Raw genomic sequence first — 26821 nt, forward strand, 5'->3', positions numbered from 1 at the left:
GGAGCCCTTGATGAGATTTCTCCTTCCTTCCCTTTCTAATTTGCTCCCGTCACCCCCTCACTCTGAAGAGTTTATTATTTTGTTTTTTTCAGGACCTGCAGGGATGCTTCTCCTGCTTCCCTTCCCCTCCCACACTGAACTCTAGCTCCTAGATGAGGTGCTTTGATTTTATTTGACCACCACCCCTGCAACAGTGGAGTGGAGGCAGGGGTGTAGTTATAATTGAACATGTGGGTTCAAAGAACCCGGGGGGGGGGAGCGTTCCTGAGGGCCTGAGGCCTCCCAGATCCACCCCTCCCTATTTTCTTCATTATTTCCCTCACTCCAAGGGGCCACCGGGGAGAGCGGTGAACACGGGCTCCCTCTATGTCCCTGAGTGGAGGAAGAGAGAGGAACCACAGCCTGTCCTTAGCAGCTGGTGTGCTGCTATCACTTCTTTGTCCTCTTCTTCCATTTCCAACCCATTTCAGAGCAGAGAGGAAGCCAGGAAAGGCCAGCTGCTGCTTTATCTTAACTCTTTATTCTTTATCTTCACTCTTTATCTAAACTCTTTATTCTACGCAGCCTTTTGAAACAAGGATGGTGCTTGGTATTTAATATGCGGGGAGAAAGGGAATCACACGCTGTTGGTTCTTGCGGAACCCTGACTTTCATTATTTTTTTAAAAAACACCATAGGCAGGAGACATTGGAGAGCAGGTTGGGCAGCAGAAGAAGGAAATCCCTAGCAAGATAAAGGCTTGAGGGGACAATGAAAGGCTGTGGAGATGGAGTAGGGAAAAGGGGGGTTCGTTGTGCAAAGACAACCTTACTCCAGACCTAGCCCAGCCTTAAGCCTCCCTCTTCTCTTCCTCCCCCCACCCCCGCCAGTGCACATGTTGCAGAAAGGGAGAAAGAAGGGAATGAGAGATTCAAAAAAACCATGGGAGGAGAGAAGGTGACTGCTAGCTGGGGTGGGTGGGAGGCTCTCCAATACAGATACACACACACACACCAGCCAAAACTTCAATCAAGAGAAGGCCGCGCCTGGACAGAAAGCTAAATCCATGCACTTTTGACTGCCCCAGTCACCTGTCTCCTCCTGTTAAAAATAGCCTCCCTTTTAGCGGCTGTTCTCCCAGGGAGTTCTTCACACTGCCATTTACTGCAAGGCTTTACTGCGAACTTGAAGTTGTCCCCAAAAAAACCAATGCAAAAAGTGGATTTTTTTTTTACCCCAGATCTAAATCGGGTTACACTTTAATGCGCAATTAAAAACCCAAATTGTGTGTGAAGTGCTCCCCGATAGCTTGAATGGACTTCGGGAATGCATCCGATCCCCTCCATTCCAGAGGAGATGCAAACTAAAGGGCTTTAAAAGTCCTGACACAGGAGGTAGGGCCACTTTGCCTCTCACCACCCAGAGGGGAGGAAATTAGAATACTCTTTGAACGTAGGGTTGACATATTCTGGCTTTCCAAATCCAGGTATTATGCATATTATGTAAATTGGCTTGAAAAAAAAGCAGAATGAGCAGAATAGTGGCTGCACGTTTTGCTCCATAATTCAATTCTTACAAGAGCTAGAGCTTACTTTTTATTTTTAAAGTGAAATCTGAAATCTGCATGAATCTGGGCGGGCTAAGCAATCTGGGTGAGATGCTTAAAATCTGGGTGAAGCCTGGAATTTGGGGGGGGGGGGCAATGGGAACTCTATTTGAACTACAAACAGGTGTGAGACCCACTGTCGCCTGAGCTCAGGTTCATGGCTTTAAAGCTAGAGGACAAAGCCTGGCCAGTGGTCACCCTTTCCCATCTGCAAATGGGTGTTCCATGGGAGATGCTGTAGAGATTAACACTCTCAGCCAAGGACCTGCCTACTGATAGACTAAGGTAAAACTCAGTGCTAGTCAGTTAGTAAATTTTTTTTGTATTTTCTTTTGAATTCCTGTGTTCCTTTCTTTACTCCCAGTTTCACCCTATTTCCCCCCAATTCCTTATTCTGTGTCCAACCCTTGTTTCTTAATAAAGTTCATATGCTTAAAAAAAAGAAGTCCTGTGTGAAAAGCACCCAGTGCTCAGCTTAAGAAAATGTATAGGAAATGGGGCCAAGTCAGCCAGAGGAGGGAAGGTGAGGTCCTCTGCTGGCAGGTTGTGGAAATGTTCAATCTTTTTTTCTTACAAAAAACAGATAGTACAGAGGAAGCAAAGAAAGGTGAGAAAGAGGAGGGAAAGAGCAGGAAGGGAAACTTATTTATTATGTTGGGGGGTTGTTTGGAGATGGGAGGGTGCTGCTTCACTTGCCCCTAGTGGGCATGCCTCCCCTGTTCTCCACCTCACCAACTACTCACCAATCAAGCTCCTCCCAGTGTGTGCCAGGAATAAGCAGACGGAGGGAAGGTCCTTCCTCAGCACTTGCCCCTCCCTCCCTCCAAAAGGATCAGGCGTGGAACCAGCCGAGTGGCGGCCTGGGTCCAGCCCCGCCCGGCAGCCCTCTGCTGACGTCTCGTGCGCATGACGTCACACACACGGCATGTGCCCCGAAAGTACCCCCCTGCCCGGACTACCACGAGCCCCAAGTGAGCGCTTGTCGATCCTTTTCAGGCAGCATTTGCAGCCTGAAAGCATCTATTCCCCTTTCTCTTCCTCCAGAGAGGGAGAGAAAGGGAGAATTGACGCTTTCAAGTAGCAAGTGCTGCTTGAAAAGGATTGACAAGCACTCGCTCGGGGTCTTTGGAGCTTGAGGTCACGCCCGCTTTGTGTGTGATGTCACCCACAAAGGGGGCGTGGCCTCGAGCTCCAAAGAGCCCGAGTGAGTGCTTCTGTGTCATTTCAGGCAGGGCTTGCCGATCCTTTTCAGGCAGCATTTGCTGCCTGAAAGCGTCAATTATCCCTTTCGGGAGAGAAAGGGGAATAGACACTTTCAGGCAGCAAACGCTGCCTGAAAAGGATCGGCGAGCCCTTGCTTGGGGTTCCCGGTAGCCAAGGTGAGGGCGGGGGAGGGGTCATTCGGGGCTCTTCTGGAACCCTAGTCATTCCCCTCCGGGGGCTTCAGCAGTCCCTACCATTGGCGGCCTGGGTTCTTTGAACCCGTTCGCACAATGGTGGCTACACCCCTCCTACAGATCCCTGCATGCAGGAAACTACTGCAGATGCCGATATCCACTGTGGCCAAAGTGGAAGAAACACCATATCCCGATGACAGGATGCGCACAGGAAAATGTTAGGTTCTTTACACGAAAAAACTGCATCTCCCAGGTATAATAATAACTGACTGAGCTGTTTGTTTTCACTTACTACTACTACTAGTAGTAGTAATAGTAGTAGTAATAGTAGTAGTAATAATAATAGTTGTTGTTGTTATTCCCTCAGTGTATATGTTCTCAGGATTTACAGCATACTTTATATCCCGGATTTTAATTCAGATCATGTTGAATCAATCACCATGGGGTGTATTCTTAATAACCCCCACAGTGGTCGCTGTGTGGTGCATGAAACCTCCTGAAGAGGGGAGGGATTAGTCTGTAATTTTTTGAAGGGAGGTTACATTACACGGTTGAGAATGTAATCCCAAAATTCTGAACCAATCCTAAAGTTGCACACAAGAACTAAAGTTTTTAAAAAGCAGACATTATAGAAATTTTGGCTTAGTGCTATTGTGTTCTATCCAACCAGAAATTCTTGGAAATGAACACTACTTTTTAAAAAAGTAACTTGCCACAACAACATTGTCAAGTAACAGTATAAAAATGCATGCTTATATATTATTATCTGAATGCAGTGCCCCTGTGAATACAGAGAAATATCACACAAAAATGCTCAAAGTGATTGATGGGGAATTTAAGGACAGACTTTTAACAATCTGGCATAACTTTGTAGTATTATATGCAGAGTAAATCAGTTCAAAGCCAACAAGAGTGGACAGACCACAAATCTCCTTTTCAGGTCTTCTAAGCATGTATTTAAATTCTTGAGTCTACAAGAAAAGAATAGCAACTGGGGGTGGGGTAAGGGATAACAAGCTTCAATAAACTCTTAATTTTTGAAAAAAAGTGACTGATGGGGAATTAAAACAACGTGTACTTGAAGGACCCCTGCAGTCTTCCTAGAAACAAGGTAGAAAGTATTGTGCATGTCTTTTGACCACCCCACTTTCTCTGACCTTGGAATTAAATTTAGTTACATTCAGCAAATACGGGCATGGCAAGGGTTGCCCTGCGTGGGTGAGGCAGCGAGGGGTGCCCTGCACAGATGCCCCCCATTGCCCCATTGAAGTGCCTACCCCATTGCCTGCTGCAGCAGTGGGGTGGGCAATGGGGGGCATTCCTCCCTCAACCATCTGTGCTGTACATGCTCCCTGTCCCCAAGTGGCTGCCCCACAGAGGAGGCTGGGAGTCGGGAGGAACTCTGGGCACTCCACCCACAATTGCAAAGCAAGTGTAAGTTGCCGTCCGTTGGCTATGTGCTTTCTCTATGCAGGTGGGAGACAGCAGACCCCACGTGGGCTGCATATACACTCTCCCCTATAACCACCTCCCCATGAGGCCTGGCCTGCACACGCTGATTTGCCCCCAGGCCCGCGCCCTCCTAGGGACAGCCCTGTGTGGCTGTGCTTGCATAAACTGTTTCCCCTCAGTACATACATACACTTTGTGGTTGTCTTTGGTAGAATACAGAAGAGGTTTACCATTGCCATCTCCCGTGCAGTGTGAGATGATGCCTTTCAGCATTACTGCTGCCCGATATAGGTGTTTCCCATAGTCTGGTGCAGTGTTTCTCAACGTTTTTGGAGTCATGGACCGGTACATTCTATGTGCGCAGTTTCCCGGACCAGCAGTTAGTAAAGGAGTCGCCCCGCTCGCCCCCACCCCCAGGCATCCCCCCAAACAATTTCAAGCCAAACAATTTCAAGCCGCGGGGGTGGGGGGAGGGCACCGCTGCTGCAAGCTCTCCAGAGCTCATTTCTAGGCAGGCAGCCCTCGCTGCTGGGATAACACTCATTTAGCGTCTTCGAAATGAACGTTATCCCAGCAGCGAGGGCTGCCTGCCTAGAAATGAGCTCTGGAGACCCACCAGCTCGGAATTGTTTTGTGGGGGGATTAATTCCTCATGGACCAGCACGGACCGGCACTCACTGCTCATGGTTCACGGACCAGTGGTTGAGAAACACTCTTCTGGTGCATAGGTGCAGAGTCTGGTGCCTGACATAGGTGTTTCCCATAGGTTGAGAAACATGCCAGCAGGGATTTGAACTGGCAACCTCTGGCTTGCTAGTCAAGTCATTTCCCTGCTGTGCCATTAGGTGGCTACATGCATACACATACATGCCTTCTTTTTCTGCTGCACACACAGGGAGCCCCTTCTCTTCCTTTTGTGGGCAGCCTACCCTGGACTGCTGCCCCAGTGGCTGCAGCCTACCGCCATGGGGCAGGGATACAAGGGGCTCCCCCACCACATGGTGGGGAAGGAAGGGGTGCCATGGGGGAAGGGCACCGCAGGGGGCACTGCCAGTTTGGGAGGGAGGGCAGCCTGAACACGGGTCACCTATCTATTCTGCTGAGTTTTGTGTTTCAATAGGTTTATCTGGGTTTCCCTCTCTCTCTTGTTCCCCCTTCAGGTAGTCAATCTTGGGGAAGATAGACAAGATAAGTGGGTGAATAGATTCTCTCCAGGATGATCTGTCTTCAATTTGGCCTTTAAGGTCTCTCAGTGGTGCATTCATTGCTGTCGTAATTGAGTGCATCCACCTTGCTGCTGCTTATCCTCTTCTTCGCTTTCCTTCAACTTTCCCCAGCATTGTGGACTTCTCGAGGGAGCTGGGTCTTCACATAATGTGTCCAAAGAATAATAGTTTGAGCCTGGTCATTTGTATGTGATGCAAGCATGTGTCAGCTAAACAAAGCTGGCGTAAAGGTTACATGATGCAAATAAAGCGACACTAGATTTATTGCCTCATTCTGACTCTGGAGAGCTGAACTGGTTATCAACGAGAACTATGATGAGCTTCGTGGCCATGGTGGGGGTTATTAAGAATACACCCCATGGTGATTGATTCAACGTGATCTGAATCCAACGTGATCTGAGAGCTGGTCTTGTGGTAGCAAGCCTGACTTGTCCCCATAGCTAAGCAGGGTCTGCCCTGGTTGCATATGAAGACTTGATGTGTGAGCACTGCAAGATATTCCCCTCAGGGGATGAAGCCGCTCTGGGAAGAGCAGAAGTCTCCCTGGCTTCTCCAAGATAGGGCTGAGAGAGATTCCTGCCTGCAACCCTGGAGAAGCCGCTGCCAGTCTGTGAAGACAATACTGAGCTAGATAGACCAATGGTCTGACTCAGTATATGGCAGTTTCCTATGTTCCTATGAATTAAAATCCGGGATAGAAATTAGAAATTATGCTGTAAATCCTGACACTGGGGGTATAACAACAATTACTATTGTTACTACTGCTACTACTACTTTATTAATTATTATTATTATTATTAGTAGTAGTACTAGTAATAGTAGTAGTAAGAGAAAACAAACGGCTCAGTCAGTCCCCCTACCCATGTCGCCCTGCTCCTCTGCACTACAACAACTGATGCGGGATATATTCGATCCCAGGTTACACAAATTCAACCCTTATTCAGAGGAGCAGAAACAGAAACGGAACCATTGTTATCGGGCTACTACTTATTTGGGGGGAAGGAAACAGCAGAACACCGCTCAACTTCCGGCTACAAGATAGTGTGTTTCCATGGTAACCACCAGCGCGCCTCTCATCCTGGAAAAATCATGATGTTTGCTTGCGGGGACCAGGATTCCGGGTGTCGCTTTACTTTCCACCATCTCCCCAAAAAAGGTTTCCCAGCCCTGGAGAGCAGGGACACCCGGGACCGCCTCCTTAAATGGTGGGGAGAAGTAGCGTTCTTCTTGCGGTCTCCAGGGCAGCAAGGAAGTCGGGAAAGAAGGAACACAACTGTGGGATATAATGGTGGAGGATCTGTGCTTGAGGATACGGGGTCTGGGGTTCGATTCATGGGAGGAAACTGGCTGTTTTCTGAGGTCTGCAGCATATGGAGAGAGGGAGACGCTGGGAGGATGGGTTGCATTTCCCAATCTGGATCCTACTGAGAGATTTAAAGACAGCAGTCAGTGCCCACTCCGCCCTCCACCCCCCCCGCAAATCAGGAAATTGTTCAGAGACTTCTAGTTAGTAGTGTCTGTCATTTAAATACTGCTTTTTAAAAACATTTTAAAATGTTGAAGCGTTTTTAGATTATCTTTGTTGTGTAGAATCCACATGTTAAATATGTGTTGAATATGTTTGCTTGTTTATTTACTTAGGTACATTTTTACTGCAAATACATTCGCTTTTCTGCAAATACAACGAAAGTGGTGTGCATTACAACCATAGTGTTAATGCAGTAAAACAATACATATCCATTAAATACAGTCATCGATCTGCAGCACTAACGGAATAAAAACTGTTAAAGCAGTTAGAGAGGTAGTGCAATGTAATTAGAGTAGTAGCCCTTGTTTACTTAGAAGTAAGTCCCACTGTTTTCAGCAGTCCTTACTCCCAGGTAAGTGTGCTTTGGACTGCAGCCAGAGTGTCCAACTTGGATCTGGAAGACTGTGTATTATAATAGGTGAAGCTCCATGGCACTATTTTGGGCTGAAAATGCACCTGGATTTTCAGTCATTTTAAACAACAACAACAATATATTCATGAATATTTAAATAATAATGCTCTTATTAGTGGAGCACCTGCAATTTGGGGAACTAAGAATCCAAATAAATAGAAGTGGGATAAACAAGAGGGATTGTGAGAAATCTTAACTCTGTTTTGAAAGTTTTTATTTAGCATTTGGAACTTGTTCACTGGGACTGTAGGAACATCAGTCTTTTTAGACTGTTCAGTTTATATGTATTAATACATTTGTATGTATTTTCTATGAGAGACTTGCTTTTGATGTTTTTTTATTATTATTATTATTATTATTATTATTATACATTTTATATCCCGCTCTTCCTCCAAGGAGCCCATGTATGTATACTACATACTTGAGTTTCTCTTTCACAACTGCCCTGAGCCATTTTGGAAGGGCGGTATATAAATCAAATAAATAAATAAAATAATAAACAACCCTGTGAAGTAGGTTAGGCTGAGAGAGAAGTGACTGGCCCGGAGTCACCCAGCAAGTATCATGGCTGAATGAGGATTTGAACTCAGGTCTCCCCAGTCCTAGTCCAGCACTCTAACCACTACACCACGCTGGCTCTTTTGAATTGTATTTGTACCAATACACAGACATATCCACTTATAAGAAAGCCAAGCTTCCTTCTAATTTTTCTCTCTGAAACATCTATATATGTACTTTTTGGTTTAAAAAGCTAAGCAGGTGGGGGAAAGCAATTTGCATATTATGGGGTAGAGCAAATGTGAGCCGTAAGTGCTTCTGTTTTCAGATAAAAGTGTTATGTGCAAACTGGAAACACCCATATCTCATAGGCAGGCAAGCCAATGAACTCAGCATTAATTTGAGTGGATGAGTGAGAGATTATACAGTATATTTTTGGGCAGGCAGAAGTGTGACTCTTTCATTTGTCCTACTCAGAGAACACTGCCATATGTGATTTGTTCTTGAATTAAATGTCTTTCAACATTTTGATCTGCACTACCACATGTATGAGAATGAGGAGATAGAGTTGATTGTATCACATGAAAAAACCTCCCTGCAAATAGTAATTTTTAAAATGCACATTGGAGAGAATGCCTTTAGAACACCCTGCTTGCTATGTTCATTTTCTACTTGTAGGGGAATATTCAGATATGAATATGATGCACCTGCAGCCTCAACTGGTACATCCATTTTATCACCACATTCTAATTCATTGTGTTGTGTTTGTAAACCTAGCTGATGTTGGTTTCCTTCTGTATTTTGCAGGTCCATGGATGGAAGAATCACAGCACAGGCATTCGTATTTGACCAGAATTTCAAAGGCTATCAGGAACATGATTTTCTTATGGTAGTTTTCCAAAGATCACTAATTTACTTACAGCTGTATTTTTAATGTAAAAATGCAGCTTATTTCAGTATGACTTTAAAAAATGAATTAATAAGTACATAACCTAATAGGTTATGTAAAGGCAGTGGCTGACATATACATTACCAAAATGTGCATGTCCATAGCACCTCCAAGCACACAGCAAGATAGGGATGTGTGAACCGGGTTGAGGTCAAGCTGGTTTGCCATCAAACTGGTCCGGCTGGAGGGCTTGCCCTCGACCTGGACTGGGCCTGGTTCGGCTTGACCTCGAGCTGAAACCTCCCCCTCCTGGCCAGCTCAGGGGTTCTAAGTTAAATAAAAAAATATTATTATTTTAGAATGACTCACTAACGGGTCCAGCAGCCTCGGGAAGTGCTGTCACAGCAGTCTCCCTCTCCCCGCTGCCGGCCTCCCCCTGGTCCTCTAAGGGCCATTTCAGCCCATTTTCAGGCTGTTCCTGGGTCATGACCTGGCCATGCAAATGGCCAGGGCACATGCTCAGCAGCCTCCACCACCGAGGAAAGGGCCAGAACGACCCTTAGAGGACCGGGGGGAAGCCAGCAGGGGGAGATAGAGACTGCAGAGACACGCACACACCCCTGTGGCCACGCCTGTACCCCCTGAGGCTGCCGGACCCACTGGTGAGTCATTCTAAAAATAAATAAATAAATTTTTAAAATTTAGAAACCACAAACCGACTCGAATTAGAGCCGAGCTGGTGGGGGTTGTTCGGTGGCACAAACCGAACATGCCCTGTTCTGTTCGAATCTGGTTTGGACTTGAACCGAACCAGGCAAACTGGTTTTGTGCACACCCCTACAGCAGGACTGCCCCCACAGAACCGTCAGTTCCCTTAGGTGTGTTGCTTTGCCCCTTAGGTGTGTTGCTTTGCGCAATGGAGCCAGCAAGCACTTCTTCCAGAGCACTCTCCTGCACTCCCAAAGCCCTCTGTTGCAGCAGCAGGAACATGTTGCTCCCCTCAGCAACGTGTTTCATAGTGTCAAAAGTGTGTGTGTATGTGTATGTTATATCAACAGAATTGTGACTCTTCACTTAAAAGACAACTAGAATGTTTAAAGCAACATTTACAGTCATCTGAAGATTTATACCCTATACATATTAGCCTATCTTATATCTGAGAAGTGTTTCCCTTGTTAGGGTTTTTGTTCACAGGAGTGCCTCTGAAGTCATTCCCATGGGTGGGGGGTGGGACGGATTTTTTTAATGGAAAGATTTGTATCCCTGTGAACTCACAAGCCAGGATTGGGTTTGTTTTGCTCAGAAGCAGCAAAAATCCTTTCTGATTTATGAATAGACATGGATATAAATCTTCCTCACATTTAACAATATTACAGACTTCATCATTTGGAAGGACCTGCAAGAATAGTGCCTTAAAGAAAATCCTAATAAGATGGCAACACCAAATTTCAGACATTTGGAGGGGCAAGAATTTAGAAATAAAGCTGAAACCCCCACATTTGATGCATCTATGAAATCTCATTTGGTAATGGAATATATTGAATTGTTTAACTTTTTTTCTTTGCACTTCTAGGCCTTTTTTAATCATCCGAGTGTTAGTAGCAATTTGAAATTGCTTTCTGCTTCTGGACAATGGACTACACTAGGTAAATGGAATATTTGGGATAACTTCTTCTTAAAACAATATTTCAGTGTGTTAATCTCTCATCTCCTGCAACTACTTCCAGTTTCTAATAACAGTATGATTCAGAGTTATATTTTCTCAGAATGTCAGAGCAGGAAAAGTTGCTCTTCTTAACAAATAAGTAAAAGACATTTGTGTATTTGGATTCTGAGTTTTTAAGAATTCTTAATTTGTATTTGACAGTTCTTGGGTTTTTAGAAATTATTTCTGTTGTTAATTTTGACATAAACCCTCAGCAAGGTTAATCAAATGTCAAAATATACAAATCCTGCTTAACAATACATGAATCTTGCAGAGTACCTGCAGTTTCTTCTGTTGTGCAGAATGGGAGAGACTACAGTGTCCTTGCTGTCTTCCAAGCCCGTAATCATGCACATCATGTTGGCCATTGTTAGCTATCTCCCCCACTCCCCTTCAGAAATCTTTCTGGTTGTTTATATTCAGTCAAATATATATGTATATTTGGTCTGGATATAAGGACATTTTCTTCCACAGTGACTTATTTATTGCTTCCTTTTTCATACAGTTTCCTCAGCCTCTAGTTAGGTACTTATGTGTGTGTGGGGGCACTTTTTACTAGCTATTCATAAAGCAATCATGCCTAGTAGAAACTGTGGCAACAGAAATGGCTGTGTATTTCCTGTTCATTTCAATGAAACATTCTCAGGAGGAGTTCCTGGAGAATTGTGTCCAGTTTCATTTTTTTGCATCTGAATCCAGAGCAGTATTTTAGCCTGTGCATTAGGTTAGGCTGAGTGACCTGAGCAAGGCCATCCTATTAGCATGGAACTGCTTATTACAAAAAATGCAGGGGGTGCTGCTGAGAATAAATCTCTGTCATTCTTCCTCCTGCAAAAATCTATTTCCACTTATCTTGTGTTCTGACATCACAACATTCTGCATTTCCTTTCCACATTGCAAACCATTGACTGCCACACACTGAGTGACTTGAAGACAGAATAAATTGAACTGGATGTTATGGAAGTGGAGAAGTGAACTCGTCACTGAGTTGTTATTTCTGGTGACAACTCCCATGTTCTTTGTATATGTAGTTTGCCTTGACTTTGTGAACTGAAATTTGAGCCCAGACTTCTCATCTGCAGATCCAACATTCTCAATTCTTGCTGTACTGCTACAAAAAGGGACGGACATGAAGCACCAGCACTGGGCATTGGCTGGCACAGCTGTGCATGTGACAGGCGGTGGTGTGCAAGCAGACAGTTGTGCTGCTACTTAAACCTGCACACCTGCAGTTGCACATTGCTTCCAGTGTAAAAAGTGCAGGCAAACTGTCAGTTGTTGTGCAAACTGTCTGTTTGCGCAACACTGCCAGCGCTTCCTGTCATATGTGCAGCAGCACAAGCCATTGGCCAGTCCCATGTTGCATTACACATCATGTCATCCAGTATTTGTGGATCTGTGCAATATTTCTACATTCTTCAAATTTTACAGTTATGTTACCTTCAATATTAGACAACTGTTTTCAGCTTATGGACCCATAATTGTAAGTTGTCATTTGTGCTCCTTCCACTTGATTTCTGCCTTATCTTTCAGATACGAATGTAAGAAAAGTTGATGTCAAGAATGTTCCATGTACACAAATGTCCATGTCATTTTTTGACCGTTTATACTGTGAAGGAGTTGTTCGAGAAAGTGGACATATTGTCAAGTGTCTTGATGAATACCATGATGACATTCTTATTGCAGATGAATTAAGAAAGGTCAGTATACAGTGCTGCATGTCTTAATCACTTGTTAGTATCCATACATTGATTAGGAATTGTCCCCAAATATCCATCATCTGTTCACATTCTCCACTGGCATTTCTCAAAGTATAAGTAGGAATTTCCAACCTTGGAAGTGAATGGAAAAATGCGAAGTGAATCAAAATACAGTTCAGTTACAGTTAATGCGCTGGGGTTGCTTTACAGATACCACAAGGGTTTCTTCTTTTAATAGAATTACATATGCAACATTCTTCAACCTGGATGGCACTAAGAGGGGGTTGGATAACTTCATGGAGGAGAAGTCTATTATCGGCTGCTAGTCGGAGGGCTATAGGTCACCTCCAGCCTCAAGGCAGGTTGCCTCTGAGTACCAGTTGCAGGGGAGTAACAGCAGGAGAGAGGATTTTCCCTCAACTCCTCCCTGTAGGCTTGCAGCGGCATCTGGTGGGCCACTGTGTGAAACAGGATGCTGGACTAGATGGGCCTTGGGCCTGATCCAGCAGGGCTGTTCTTATGTTCTTATACAGTGCTACTTTACTTCCAAGGCTCCCCTCCCTGTCCTTATAGAGTTTATATCCAGGGATAACAGTGTCCCAGTGGTTCTCACTGTTCTACCATGTTTCTGTTATGCCTACTATCTCTATTTCTTCATTAGCAACCAAGGACTCTAGCTCGCCCATCTTGGCTTGGAGGCTTCTGGCATTGGCATATAAGCACCTATACGCTAAATCTCTTACCTGGTGTATCCTATCTTTCTTTTGGCTCTTTGATCTCTTTGACCAGCTAGCACAGCCTTCTTTCTGCTCTTTATGTGGTTCTACTCTATCCCCTTCTGTTTTAGCATAATCTTTTACAATGTTGCACCTTAGGGGATGGCATTTGCCGAACCGGATACTGCCCAGCTCCTGTCGTCTATTCCCCAGGCGTCATTTAAAAAGCTATTCTGCAACCTTTTTAATTTTTAGCGCCAGCAGTCTGGTTCCATCTTGGTTCAAGTGGGGTGTAACTATAATAGGGCAAGGGGAGACAGTTGTCTGGGGCCCCACTGCCTTGGGGGGCCCCCCAGTCGTGCACCCACCCGGGCTTCCTTCAGTTGTATTCATCCTCCAAAACTGATGTGAGTGTTAAGACCTGGAGCTTCCAGAACAGCATGTCTTTCTCTAGTACCATTAAGTGACTTGCAACGTCCACAATTTACAAAACCTTTTAAAGATGATTCAGGATGATGTTCTATTGTGGCACATAGGTGTTAATACACACACACACACATACACACTTTCTCTCTCTCTCTCTCTCTCTCTCTCTCTCTCTCTATATATATATATATAATTTTTACTATGCTTTTTGTTACCACTATTCAGCCTCATTTAAGATTTCTTTACTTCATGAGCTGAGCTTCAGTGACGGGGGGGGAGCATTTTAAAATCTTGTCTCTGGGCCCACTCCAACCTTGCTACGCCCCCTGAGCATGTCCCTTTTTGAACAGGCCTTGCTTCCCCCAAAATGTTTCCCAGTGCCTAACAAATCTAAACCCCTCCTCCCGGCACCAACGTCTCATCCATGCATTGAGAACCCTCAGCTCTGCCTGTCTCACTGAACCTGCATGTGGAACAGGTACCATTTCTGAGAATGCTACCTTGGGGGTCCTACACTTCAATATGCCACCTACCAGCCTTGGCTTCCAGGACCTCCCGACTACATTTCTCCACATCGTTGGTGCCAACGTGCACCACAACAGCTGGCTTCTCCACAGCACTACCTAACAGCCTATCTAGATGCCACGTGATGTTCGCAGTCTTTGCACCAGGCAGGCAAGTCACCTTGTGGTCAACACGTGGGTCACAGACCCATCACTCTATACCTCTAATGATTGAATTGGCTACTACAAGGAGGCCCCCCACTCTCCAGAGAAGTATCCCCTGAGCGAGAGGATATGGGCTCATCATCCACAGAAGGGGTCCCTTTTAAGGGAGCATTTCCCTCTTCCTCAGACTGATGTCCTCCTTCTCTGAGACCTGCATTCTCCCTGACAGCAGATGAGCTATCAGCCTTGGTGTGGAATGTCTCTACCATATCCCTGAAGGTCTCATTTGCATGCCTCTCTGTCTCTTTGAGCTTCTCCATATCTGCCACCTTGATCTTGAGAGAACAAATTTGTCAGAGTCAAACAAGCCAGGGGTCAGGAGTCAAGGATCAATCCAGTGGGAGCAGCCAAGGTCAGAGTCAAAAGCAAGCAAGGAGTTAGAAGCCAAGGAATAAAAAACACACCAGGGAACAGGAACAAGGCCAAACGTGTCCACAAACAAAGTTGCTTCAGTGAGAAACAGAGGTAAACTGAGTCCTTAGGTTGCAGCCAGAGTGGTGCAGCCCTGCCCAATCTTGGAATATCCTTGATCTTAAAGGGCCAGTCTCCTCAGTTCTTGGCCCTGGATGCGGCAGGGCTGGGTAGCTGCTGGTGAAGGTTCTGGTGCCTCTGCTTCATCCTTGTGGACAAGGGTAGGGGTTGATAGGGTTGGCAGCTGTGGCGGACACTGGTGTTGGAGGTGGCGGCCCCTCAAACCCCTCATCCTCCTCAGAGTCCTCTGTGTCAGATAATGACTGCCTCCTCTGCAGAATCCTCAAAGTCTGACCCAGGTAGCATGAGGTCAGGCTTGGGGTTCATGACACGGTGAGCATATGCTTCCAGCAGAAGTGTCATACGCTTCACCCAAGTCTGGTTCCTGAGACCTCCGCCGCAACTTTCACCCAACATTATCTGCTGAACTTCAGATCCTGGTTACGGAAGTCGGGCAGAAGTCAGGCAAGGGGTCAGGAAGAGGGATTAAGTGGGTTCTGATGACATGCCCACTGAGGGGACATGCTTACGGGGAACCTCTCCACTTCTTGGCTTGCTGACTTCCTGGCAATTGTGTTAACCTGTCCTTGTTGACAGGACACAGGAGACCCTTTCCAGCAGATCTTTGTGTCTGGACAGGATCATATGGGAGCAAGAGGACCTTGATAATGGCTTTCATTTTATCCAGAAAATTGATGCCGAATGAATCGCAGTGACTCACCAGGCTCTCAGGTTGTGTACCATATGCAATTTGCCTGGTAGGTCTCAGAGACAGGTCCTTTTTAATGGTGCTGCCCCAAGTGTGCAATTCCCTTCCCAAGGAGATCAGACTGGCTCCATCACTTCCCATATTTAGATAGATGGTTACGAATTTCCTTTTTTGGAAGACTTTTTATACTGGTAACTGCCACTCTTTTATTTTGTTGCTATATTTTAGTGTTATTGGTATTGGTTAGCTTATTACTAATATATATATATTATAATTGTGGAAGCTGCTTTTTCACAAACAAAAAGTGGAACCTAAATATCCTGGGGCTTCCTTTACAAGTTTGGTGGCTCATATCTATTAGAATCAGGTGGCTGTATGTAAAGGCATTAACAATTATAAGTTCTTAAATAATTCCCAAATTTATTTACAACTTTTGTGTATATGAAAATAGAAAGAAAGCACTGAGAATACAAAAATTCATCAAGTTTCATATTTAAGACATGGATCGCTCTATCTGTTATATATTTTGAAGGGTTTTTGGGTGTGTATGTGCAAAAGTAAGTCATACTTCCTGATTACCTACAGAGACCAAATTTTGCATACACAATCCTGCCACTGGAAGTAGCAGCATGAAGTATTTTTTACACCAGATGTGTGGGGGAAAGGTTTAAAAAGGTTTTTTGTATTTTGTAGCAGAAATTCTGAATATAATTCTCAGATTTTAACTGTTTTTTTGAACAGATTTCTCATAGTCAATAAACAGATCAATCATTCAAAAACAACATCATGCCCAAGAGAAGCAGATCTTTCTCAGGTTCAATTAAAATTTAACATTTATGATCATCCTATCTAATAAAAGGCTTGGTGTCCGTCCGTGGACGGACACCAAGCGTGTGTCCGTGCCTCCCTGGCCTCTTCTGGGCATGCGCGAAGCGCATGGCCAGAAGGAGCCAGGGAGGCAGGACCGCCAGCACCCGGCGGCCATCTTGGGCGGCCAGAAGCGGCCGCCCCGAAGAAGCCGGGTAAGCGGCGGGGGACACTGGCCGAGGCGGCGGCAAAGCCGCCGCCTCGGCCAGAGGAGGCGGCGCGGCCGAGGAGGCGGCAGAGCCATGGCCGAGGCCTGGCCGTGCCGCCGTTTACCCGGCTTCTTCGGGGCGGCCGCTTCTGGCCGCCCAGGATGGCCGCCGGACGAGGCGGCAAACAAAACAATGCGGCCGTGGGCCCGGGCAGCGGTGGGCCAGGCCGGAGCCGCGGTGGGCCAGGCCGGAGCCGCGGTGGGTGGCGGGCCCGGCCGGAGCCCCGGGCACCGGGGGTGGCGGGAGAGGGAATAGCGGTGAACGTCTGGAGCGCAGAGCTCCACTAGCGCCCGTTAACCAACGGGCTAGAAAACCACTAGTTAGTCAATAAAATGAATGTTTGTAGTTAAAATCCAACAAATTCCAAACTGTTATTTACTTCCCTTTTCCCAGCATATTAATAAAACATTTTATTACACATATTTAATTTCTTGAACTTACCTATAAGTGTGAGTACCCTATTAACTGAGCAAAGAGACACCTTCTTAGAGTGGTCATTCTCTTTATTGAGCAGGGGGAGAGCAACTGGCCCTTTCTATCCCCAGCACAACATCCCTTCAGAGGCTGTTGCTGGTGTCTATCTTATGTTTCTTTTTTAGATTGTCAGCCTTTTCAGGGACAGGGAGCAATTTTATTTATTTATTTGTATCTATGTACACTACTTTGGGAACTTTTGTTGAAAAGAGGTATATAAATATACATCCTGTTTGTATTATACACAAAATGACTTTGCCCTGGCAATGACAGACCTCACATACTATTTTTAAATGTTTCCCATATCATATTATCTTTCTTCTTTATCTCAAAAAAGGTACTTCTTTTGGAGGATTCAGCTCACTATGACTTATTCAGCCCTTCAGATCGTGAGGAGTTTCTTTTCCGTCTTTTTAAGCATCTTTGCCTTGGAGGAGCTCTTTGCCAATATGAAGATGAACTTGGTCCATACTTAGAAACAACAAAAACTATATACAAAGATCTAGTGAGGTAAATTTGTTCCATTGCAAATCTGATATTCAGAAAAGAATGTACTTTCTGAAGTTCAGAAATCATGCATTTGTGCAATTAGTGACACAACTGCATTTATATAAATAGTTTATGCGTTCTGTAGTTCTATTTTAGTTGTTAGAAAGCTATTGGAGTTGAATGTTTCCAATACCATAGTTTGTGTGCAACAATATATCATTTTATTTTGCCATTTCCTATTCTCCTTTACATTTATCTCAACTAATTGCATGAACATAATGAAATAATTAATGGCTTTTAGGAACATAGGAAGCTGTTGTATACTGAGTCAGACCATTGGTCCATCTAGCTCAGTATTGCCTACACAGACTGGCAGCAGCTTCTCCAAGGTTGTAGGCAGGAATCTTTCACAGCCTTATCTTGGAGATGCTGCCAGGGAGGGAACTTGGAACCTTCTGCTCTTCCCAGAGCGGCTCCATCCCTTCAGGGGAATATCTTACAGTGCTCACATGTGGAATCCCATTCAAATGCAACCAGGGTGGACCCTGCTTAGCTAAGGGGACAAGTCATGCTTGCTACCACAAGACCAGCTCTCCTCTCTTCATTTTGTCTTTTGTATGAAGTGGATGCTCCAGCAGGTTGCAGTTCCACCATGGTATCTGATCTGACCAGAAGCAAGCAGGTTTGAATGGGAAACAACTGTATTTCTCAGCACTGACATAAATACTTAGACTGTTCCTCCTGCCATTATACAAAGATCAGGATTGTCTATAGAAAAGGTAGTTTGAACTGAACTCCCAGCTAAAGAGCAGAACCAGCAAGGTACATAGGAAGCTGCCTTACACCAAGTCAGACCATTGGTCCATCTAGCTCAGTATTGCCAACACAGATTGTCAGCTGCTTCACTTTCAGGCCTGTCTTGGAGATGCCAAGGAGCTTGGAACCTTCTGCATGCAAGCATACAGATGCTCTTCCCAGAGCAGTCCTATTCCCTGAGGGGCATATCTTGCAGTGTTCATACATGTAGTCTCCCATTCAAATGCAAACAAGGGCAGACTCTGCTTAGCAAAGGGGACAATTCATAAGTGGCGCAGCAGGGAAATGCTTGACTAACAAGCAGAAGGTTACTGGTTCGAATCCCTGCTGGTACTATATTGGGCAGCAGCGATATAGGAAGATGCTTAAAGGCATAATCTCATACTGAGTGGGAGGAGGCAATAGTAAATCCCTCTGTATTCTTCCAAAGAAAACTACAGGCTCTGTGGGTGCCAGGAGTCGAAATCGACTTGACGGCACACTTTACCTTACCATAAGACCAGCCCTCCTCCACTGGAAAGAAACAAGGTGTTGTAGTGTGGTCATACTCCAACAGCTTGAAAGTTGAGCACTTGCAAAGCAATCTTTGTCACCCTTGTCATGAATAGCTGCAGGTGTTACTCCTAAAGGAGTTTTGGGCAGGAGTGGTGGTGGTAAGGGGTTACCTACTATTAGATGGAGAGTATCTTGAAATCTTTCTGAGCATCTTTCATACTCTTCCCCTTTAATTAATTAATTCTATTTTAATCTTACATTAAATTTCATCTAATGGGGCTTCAAAGGCTGTGTACAACAAATAATCACCATAGCAGTACAGCTACCACATCTTTTGGGTCTATTTGTTTATCTTGCTAACTGCTCCACTTGTTCCTTTAAAAGCTTTTCCTCTTCCTTTCTTCCTAGTATACTTCATGCATCTCTTTCTCATTCTAGAGTCCTATCTTTGTGCCTTAAGACTTCATTTGATCTTGCGTTCCAACATCTCTTTAGTTACCTGTCCACTCAATCAGTCAGCGATTTTTCTTTCATCTCTTGGATAACTTAGAGCCATAGTTCCATAAGATGACTTGGAGCCAGCATGGTGTGCCTTTTGGAGTGTTCCTACTGTGAAACAAGGACTGCAGAGACCCAGCTTCAATTCCCTTACTTAGCCAAGCTGTAAAATGTAGATTTTAACTAGTCTAGATAACTGCATTAAACATTTGTTTATATTTTTAATAATTTTTAGTGTTCAAAAGGATCCTGAAACACATGAGATAAATATAATATCTACTGTTTTTAAAGTCTGCGCATATGTAAGTATCTCATCAGAGCAGGAGCGAAGCATGTACGGAAAAAATATTCTCAAGCATCATTTCAAAATTAAAATCATTAATAAGCACACACACTTTGGGTATGATCCATGATGGGAGAGTTAAGCATATGCTCAAATAATTCCTACTGTGAAACCAAGGGGGTGTATAGCAGAATCCTGTACATGTTTACTCAGAAGTGAATCTCGCTGTGTTTAATGGGACTTCCTCCTAGGGAAATATTGTAGGATTTCAGCCTCAGAACTGTGGCTGGATCATGTCGTCTAATATTTTGTTTTGAGATATTTCTACACTCCAACTTCTAACAATTAGTTGTTTATCTCTCCTTCGGTTTAAAATAACATGTCAGCAGAGGGAACTATGTTGAATCATAGTAGCCAAGACATTGAAGCACCTGATTACATCCACTATTGTAAAATGATCTAAGGGTCATTTTGACTTGATTGCATTGGCTAGCATTATGAATTTTGTTGTAACATTTTCCACTTGCATAGTGACCTTTCAAAGTGAATTAGGTCCTGTACTCATTATCAGAAAATTCACTTAAGAAAACAGTTACATTTCTGTACTGCTTTAGTTTTTGAGGTGTGTTTTGAGATACATTTTTTATTTCTCAAAGTATAGGGGGCACATGATCCTTCACTAACCTCATTTCCTTCACTAACCTCATTTATGGGGAAGGGGCACTTAGGGAGGTTTGTTGCCAGGAGCTGTGCGTCTCCCATTTCCTATTTAGTAGTAGTAATTCCATTTTTAATTTACTGAGTCTCCAGGGAAACTCATAAAATACCACTTACTGAATTTAGTGCAGTTGCTTCTGAGTAAACAGTTTGTAAGCCCCTTTGAATCTTTCTGCTACTTTGGAGTTATGTCTGAATATTGCCATTGCAGATACCATGCAGAAGTGAACCCTGAAAGTACTATGTAGTTGATGTAGGTTGTACATTTTCATTACAGATCAGTTTAACCATTCAATCTTTATTGTTGTTTAGCATTGTACAGTTTTCATGTATACAGTAAAACACTATTTACATAAACTACTAACAGTAAAAAGCTAACATGGCAATCTTCAGCCAAGCACTAGTTTTCCTATTTCCCATTTTGCTCCTTTGTTGACTATATTTTTAATTGCTTATATTGTGATTATTTTTATTCTGATGGTGTTCGTTTTCTTGAAGAACTCCCGACAATAAAACAGGATGTCAGTGTTTTAATAGATAAACATATAAATTGAATAGGGGCATAGCAATCTTCCCAGATCTCAGGGGACAAATTGCAGCTAGGAGGACTCCACTGCATGCCCCAGCACCCCAAGCCACGCCCCCTGCATCTGATGTCAGACACAAGAGGTGGGGCAACCTAACCCACTCAAGCCTTTCCCTCCACTGTTTGGACTCACCTTCTGCTTGGGCCATTCAGTGCAGAGTGGCCACCACCGTGGCCAGCAGCAGCACCGGCTCAACAGTGTGGAGCCGGGCAGGGTACGGGTCCACCATCCACTGGGGGCGGCAGTGGATTGGGGCTGGGCTGCATGGCTGCAGGAGCAGCGAGGGGTGGTCCACTGGGAGGAGAAAGGAAGCTCAGCCCAAACACACTTCTTCTCTTTCCATCGTGTGCAGAAAGCGCACGTACGTGGTGCCCGGTGCGGAAAGGGTGGCAGCAGGGCACACCCTTAACCTTGTGGGTCCCCTGACCCTCCAGGCCAGGGGACAAATAACCCCCTTGGCTAATGGACACTATGCCCATGAAAAAGAATAAAAACCAAGCAGAAATGTACACATTAAATTGACATTGTAAAAAATCCAATGCATAATTGGACGTAATTAAAGAAAAAGCATGTGACATCAGGCTACATTGCAGAATCAGCCACTGCTTTGAACGAATCTTGCCCAGATTATAGCTTCTGCTACTGCAGTGGATCTTGGGTCCCCAAATATTGGTGGACTATAGCTCCCATGATCCCCATCCAAAATGGCCTTTGTACTCAGGCCTTTGGTACCCATGATCTTTGGTCATTGTGACTCAGGATCATAGAAGTTACAGCCCAACATCTGGAGATCCAGAGGTAGGAACTTCATGCTATAATCCATGATGCAACTGCTGTGATCATTCTCTCCACCCTCACTTGTAGCAGCCACTTAATTTTTTTAGTTACAAACTCCTGACTTCTAAAATTTATTCAAATAATGGGACAATGCATTAAATTTTAGTCTGTTTCACTACTGCAGAGTTCAGTGGTGCATAAAGTCCCTCAGGGATCCTTGTAATCATAGATCTAAGGAGGCAAATCCATTGATAAAGAATGGATGTGACAATACAGTCAAATAGTTTTCTTTTAATATATGTTTCTTTGAAGTTTTTTAGCCATGGCAAAAGCAGATGTATCCTTATTTCTGAATCCATATCTGCAGCCTTGAATAAAATGCATGTACTTGCAGCTGAATTTAAATGCAGGGTGTTTTCCAGATTAAATGCTACAACAGTGTCACTACAGATCTGCTAAATGTGCTTCCATACTTCCTGTGTTGTGGCACTGCAGTCCCTGCACTGACAGCAAGGTGCTGTTCACATTTCCAATGCCTTCTTTTGGGTGTTATCTTTGCGTTATAGTGCTACAATGTTGCATATGCATTGCACAAAAGTAGCTGTATTTTCCCATTATAGGAGTTTGAGATTCTGGGGATCATTTTCAATATGATCCTGCCAAGCCAAAGCATTTTACCGCTGTTGTCTCATGTAATTTGGAAAGTGCCCAAGAGTTTTTTTTAAAAAACAAGCCTCATTCAAAGCCATCGCTGCTCTTAGTGTATACCAAAGTAAGCATTGACCTATCTGCATTACTTGTAAAAATGCCTTAAGCTCACTTAAATGAGAAAAGGAAATAATACCTGTTTATAGTTTGCATGTGAATCAGGTAAGAAAATGTAGCACATACCAAGTAAATGAAGAAGTGAGAGATTTTAAGCTGGATAGATTAATTAGCTTATCTGAAACTGAAAGAAATGAAAAAAAATTCAGTGAGATGGAGTGAGTTGATATGAAGCTTACTTAGAAAAAAACTCTAGCGAGTCAGTGTTCTTTGCCTATAGAAACTTTTTGAAAGTACCCTGCCCACTGTAGAGTTTCTGTTCTCCCACCAATGCTTTGATTTTAATCTGGTTTAGATACTGTTGGGATGTTCTGAAATTGTTCCAGCACTGAGCATGCCTGTCACATTCTCATAACATGAACAGTAGGGTTTTGTGTTTTGTTTTACTACTATTTCTACAACTATCGTCTATGACAAAAAGGGCTATGGCTAACTGTTTTTGTTGGCTTTCAGTGTCCTTATCTACCACATCTCTAGAATATGGTGTAATTATTTCATTGCAAAGTATGGGATGGAGGGAACTGATGCAAATGGACAGGAATTGCATGCTTAAGCAACCAGGGCATTTTTCACTTAGCAGGCTTTACCGAGAACTTACTGCAAGTCTTTACTGCGTGTTCAAAGTTGCCCCCCAAAATGGATGCAAAAAGTTGATTTTTTTTACCCTGGATATAAATCGGGCTACATTCTTAACATGCAATGAAAAACCTGAATTGTGCGTGAAGTGCTCCCTGATAGCTCGCAGGGACTTTGGGGTAAATCTGGCCAATATGTGAACATACATCCTCCATTCCAGAGGAGATACAAGCTAAAAGCTCTGTATGAAAAATGTCCAGGAGTAATTACAGCATGAAGGTTAGTTAATATAGAAGTTATCATGGAGTTGGAAATAGATTTAATAATTAGGAATGACATAGTAAAGCCCAGCTATTTATGGTGTTCGTTTGATTCTTATGGCCAAGAGGGATCTGTGTGAAACTTGGAAGCCAACACTGATTTTGCCTATCTACTTGACAGGCCGGACTCATAAAAGACAAACTACATTCTTTTATTTGATAGAGCTGAAATGGCAACAATTGTGTGCAATTTTAAACATTCAACTCCATGTAAACCAGGTTCATGGAAGATGGACCAGTTTAAATAAGGTCTAGATCTCACACTATGATATGTTATTGGCATGTTGAGCTTTATCAAAGAATAAAGGAGTGTGACAAACTCCTAATGTATTCAGACAGAATGGGTGAGGTTAGAGTAAATAGAGCTTGACTTAGCAACTTAAGCAGTACACAACAGTAGATCAAAGCAGAAAAAATAAAATTTAAAAGGTATGTATTGGTACTGCAGACTCTGAATAGGTTCCCAAGCTCTGCAAAAACTAAAGCGATATTTAACTTAATGTAAATTCACTGGCATATTAATAGAACTGGCAGGTAAAGCTGCCATTTTATGCACACTTGCTAGGGCATAAAACTGCGGTCTCAAAAACACTTTTTTGGATACAGTGGAAGTTACTTTTGAGTAAACATACATAGGCTTGTACTGTGGTTCTCTGTGAAGACAGTGGAGGACATCTTGACTAACCAAGCACACTTGTAAGGAGGCTGTGCAGGAACACACCGGAAGCCCACTCATAGTTCCCTCACTACTCCTATGCACCTCTGTTGTGCCAGAGGACTAGGACTTTAGAGCACTGCTTGTGACCCAGAAGTGCTCCACAAGATCAGAAATGTGTCGCTGAGCCTCAGTGATGTGTATCTGATCTTGCAGAGTGCTTCTGGAGCTCAAGCAGCACATAGCAGTCGTAGCCCTCTGGCTCAGTAATATGCATGTAGGAGGACTGGGGGAGTTGAGCCTGGGCTTCCAGTGTCCCCCACCCCACAGAGCTTCCTTACGTGCCTTGTTAGTCAGAATGTCAGCCACTGAGACTTACTTCTGAATCAACATACTTAGCGGGGCAGAGCTGCTTAGCTCCCCTTCTAAGAATACTGAGTAGGTGTAATGTTCAAATTATTTTTGGCAAGCCTGTTGTTTCTGAATCTTGGATATGGCATCATTGACAAACATATAAGAAGCTAATGAGCTGTGAAAACACGTTGCACATTAAAAGTGCCATCCTATGCACACTTACTTGGGATTAAGTCTAACTGAACTCATTGAGACTTCAAGTAAATATGAACAGGGCTCAACTCAATACTTATGTGCTATACAGGTTGAGTATCCCTTATCTGGACTGCTTGGGACCAGAAGTGTTCTGGATTTCGGACTTTTCCGGATTTCGGAACATTTGCATACTGTAATGAGATATCTTGGGCATGGGATCCAAGTCTAAACACAAAAGGTTACTGTACACTGTATTATTTTTTTAGGTTTTATTTAAAGTATAAAAACAAATAAGCATTGAATTTACGATAACTACAGGTAATTGTAAATGTAATGAAAACTAATTGTGAGAAAATTTTCAACACAATAATGTTGCTAGTCATGTTAGACTCAAACATGGCATTTTAGGTGGAGATAAAATTCAGATTTCATGTGAAAATAATGTTTTGTCAGTGCTGCGGGCACACGCTGTGGTGGTTTCCGGATTTTGGAGCATTCCGGATTTCGGATGTCCAGATTAGGGATACTCAACCTGTATTACATTATAAGAATCATTTCTATCACAGTATTACCACATTTATTCTCATCCATGTCTGTTGGGTTGTGTATAAAATTCTATAGGTTATTCTTTATAATTCTGAGGTGGTTCTTTATCATTCTGTGAGTCTGTTTGGACTATCCAAAGGAGACATGCCTCTCAAAACTGAAAGTCCTAGGGTTCTTTATCCAAACCATGACAACAGAATCATCTTAAAGCCAGATAAAGCGAAACACACAAGTGGAAGTTAGAATGCAGTGGAACTGGCTGCCAAATAAATGTGTAGATTGTAAAGATATGGAAGCAAGTCTAGTAAGTGGAAGTTAGAATGCAGTGGAAATGGCTGCCAAATAAATGTGTAGATTGTAAAGATATGGAAGCAAGTCTAGTGCCTTAGTTCAGAAGTGTTGTTTGTGACATTCAGATGCTGACATGGAGCTCCCTGCAAGTTGGGCTGCCCCATTCATTTCAGCATTTGGGAATGCTTCACTCCTATAATGGCACTGCCTGCTTGGAACTTTCACTGACATAGACCAGAATGGGGTAGCTGCTGTGGGTTCCACGTAAACTGCTCTCTAGCACAGGATTTTATTATACCTGTTTGTCGCTATGCTTCATTGCTATTTTCAAACGTTTATAAATTTGAGTTTATGGACACTTTAGACCTCAATTTTCCAATTTTATTTTTATTTACTATGTCTTTTGCAGATAATGGCCACAATCCCACAAAGGGTGGCTTCTCGCAACCTGCTGCAAGTCAGTACGTTGGTAACAAGACAGTATAATGTTGGGATGTGAGAGAACACGCTCTCAGCAGGTGTGATGTCCAAAGTTGCCCAAGCCCAGTTCATGCTCTGCTTCTTTTGAGATTCTACTGATTTCTGTCACCAAAGTTGAAATTCGCTTGACAAAGTAACGTGGTGCAGGAACTGTATTTGGGTAGCTTACATTACATTCATCAAGAGCATGCGCTTTTGCATCTTGACATTTTTACCAACATGCTGCCAGCTTATTGATGTGCAATGGGTTGTGTGAAGCATCCAAAGAATTAACTGTGCATGAGCCCATTTAAATTAGGCTTCAGAAGATTCTGATAAATATCTAATACATTACATTAATTCTATTTTTTTTCTCTTTTAGGATCCTAATGGCCTTTGTTATCCTTCTTCCAATGGTCATGAGCAGAATTTTGCCTATTTGATTGTGAATCCTTTGAAACGCTACATCTATGTTTTGTACCACTCTTTTGGTGGGGCTCTGTTCTGTAATTGATTGCTTTTGATTTCTCAGTTATATTACATGGGTTTATCGGGATCTTGTTCTTTTCCATAAAAGTCATGTTACTTTCACATTGAGTACAAATATTATTGAGTTTTCAGGCATTACTAATGTTCAAAATCATATATTAACAATTATTGTATAATATATTATCTGAAAATGCCCTTTGTTTTTATTTATTGTTATAATGAAACAACTTAATAAATTATAGATGTAAAAACCTGTATTACTGTGAATACATATGCTTTAGATACAGGATGTCTTAGGTATAGGATTTTCCAAACCATTAAGGTTGAAATCTTATCCACAATTACCCCACTGAAGAAAGTCATATTTTTTGTAATTGCTGGATTAGCTGGAATACATCTGAAACACTATCCCTAGCAGCACCATGTGGGAATGAAGTCATTTTGAGATAATAATAAG

At 43.4% G+C, this 26821-nt stretch overlaps 1 protein-coding gene across 6 annotated transcripts; it reads left to right on the forward strand.

Annotated features, from left to right (window-relative positions):
• The first annotated feature begins 6641 nt into the window (after positions 1-6641).
• On the forward strand, positions 6642-26619 carry CFAP300 (cilia and flagella associated protein 300). 6 transcript variants are annotated; one of them, XM_053253220.1, is made up of 8 exons: positions 6732-6865; positions 8777-8820; positions 8906-8987; positions 10561-10633; positions 12226-12392; positions 17330-17502; positions 19526-19592; positions 26258-26619. In XM_053253220.1, the coding sequence occupies exons 3-8, from the start codon at positions 8910-8912 to the stop codon at positions 26387-26389; spliced, it is 690 nt and encodes a 229-aa protein (XP_053109195.1). In that variant the 5' UTR covers positions 6732-6865; positions 8777-8820; positions 8906-8909; the 3' UTR covers positions 26390-26619. The 6 variants fall into 6 exon arrangements, with proteins under 6 accessions (XP_053109196.1, XP_053109193.1, XP_053109198.1 ...); XM_053253221.1 differs by lacking the exons at positions 6732-6865; positions 8777-8820 and adding an exon at positions 6642-6714; XM_053253218.1 differs by lacking the exon at positions 8777-8820 and having other exon boundaries at positions 6721-6865.
• Positions 26620-26821: the final 202 nt, after the last annotated feature.

This window comes from Hemicordylus capensis, chromosome 5 (genome assembly GCF_027244095.1).
Source record: "Hemicordylus capensis ecotype Gifberg chromosome 5, rHemCap1.1.pri, whole genome shotgun sequence".
Taxonomy (NCBI): Eukaryota; Metazoa; Chordata; class Lepidosauria; order Squamata; family Cordylidae; genus Hemicordylus; species Hemicordylus capensis.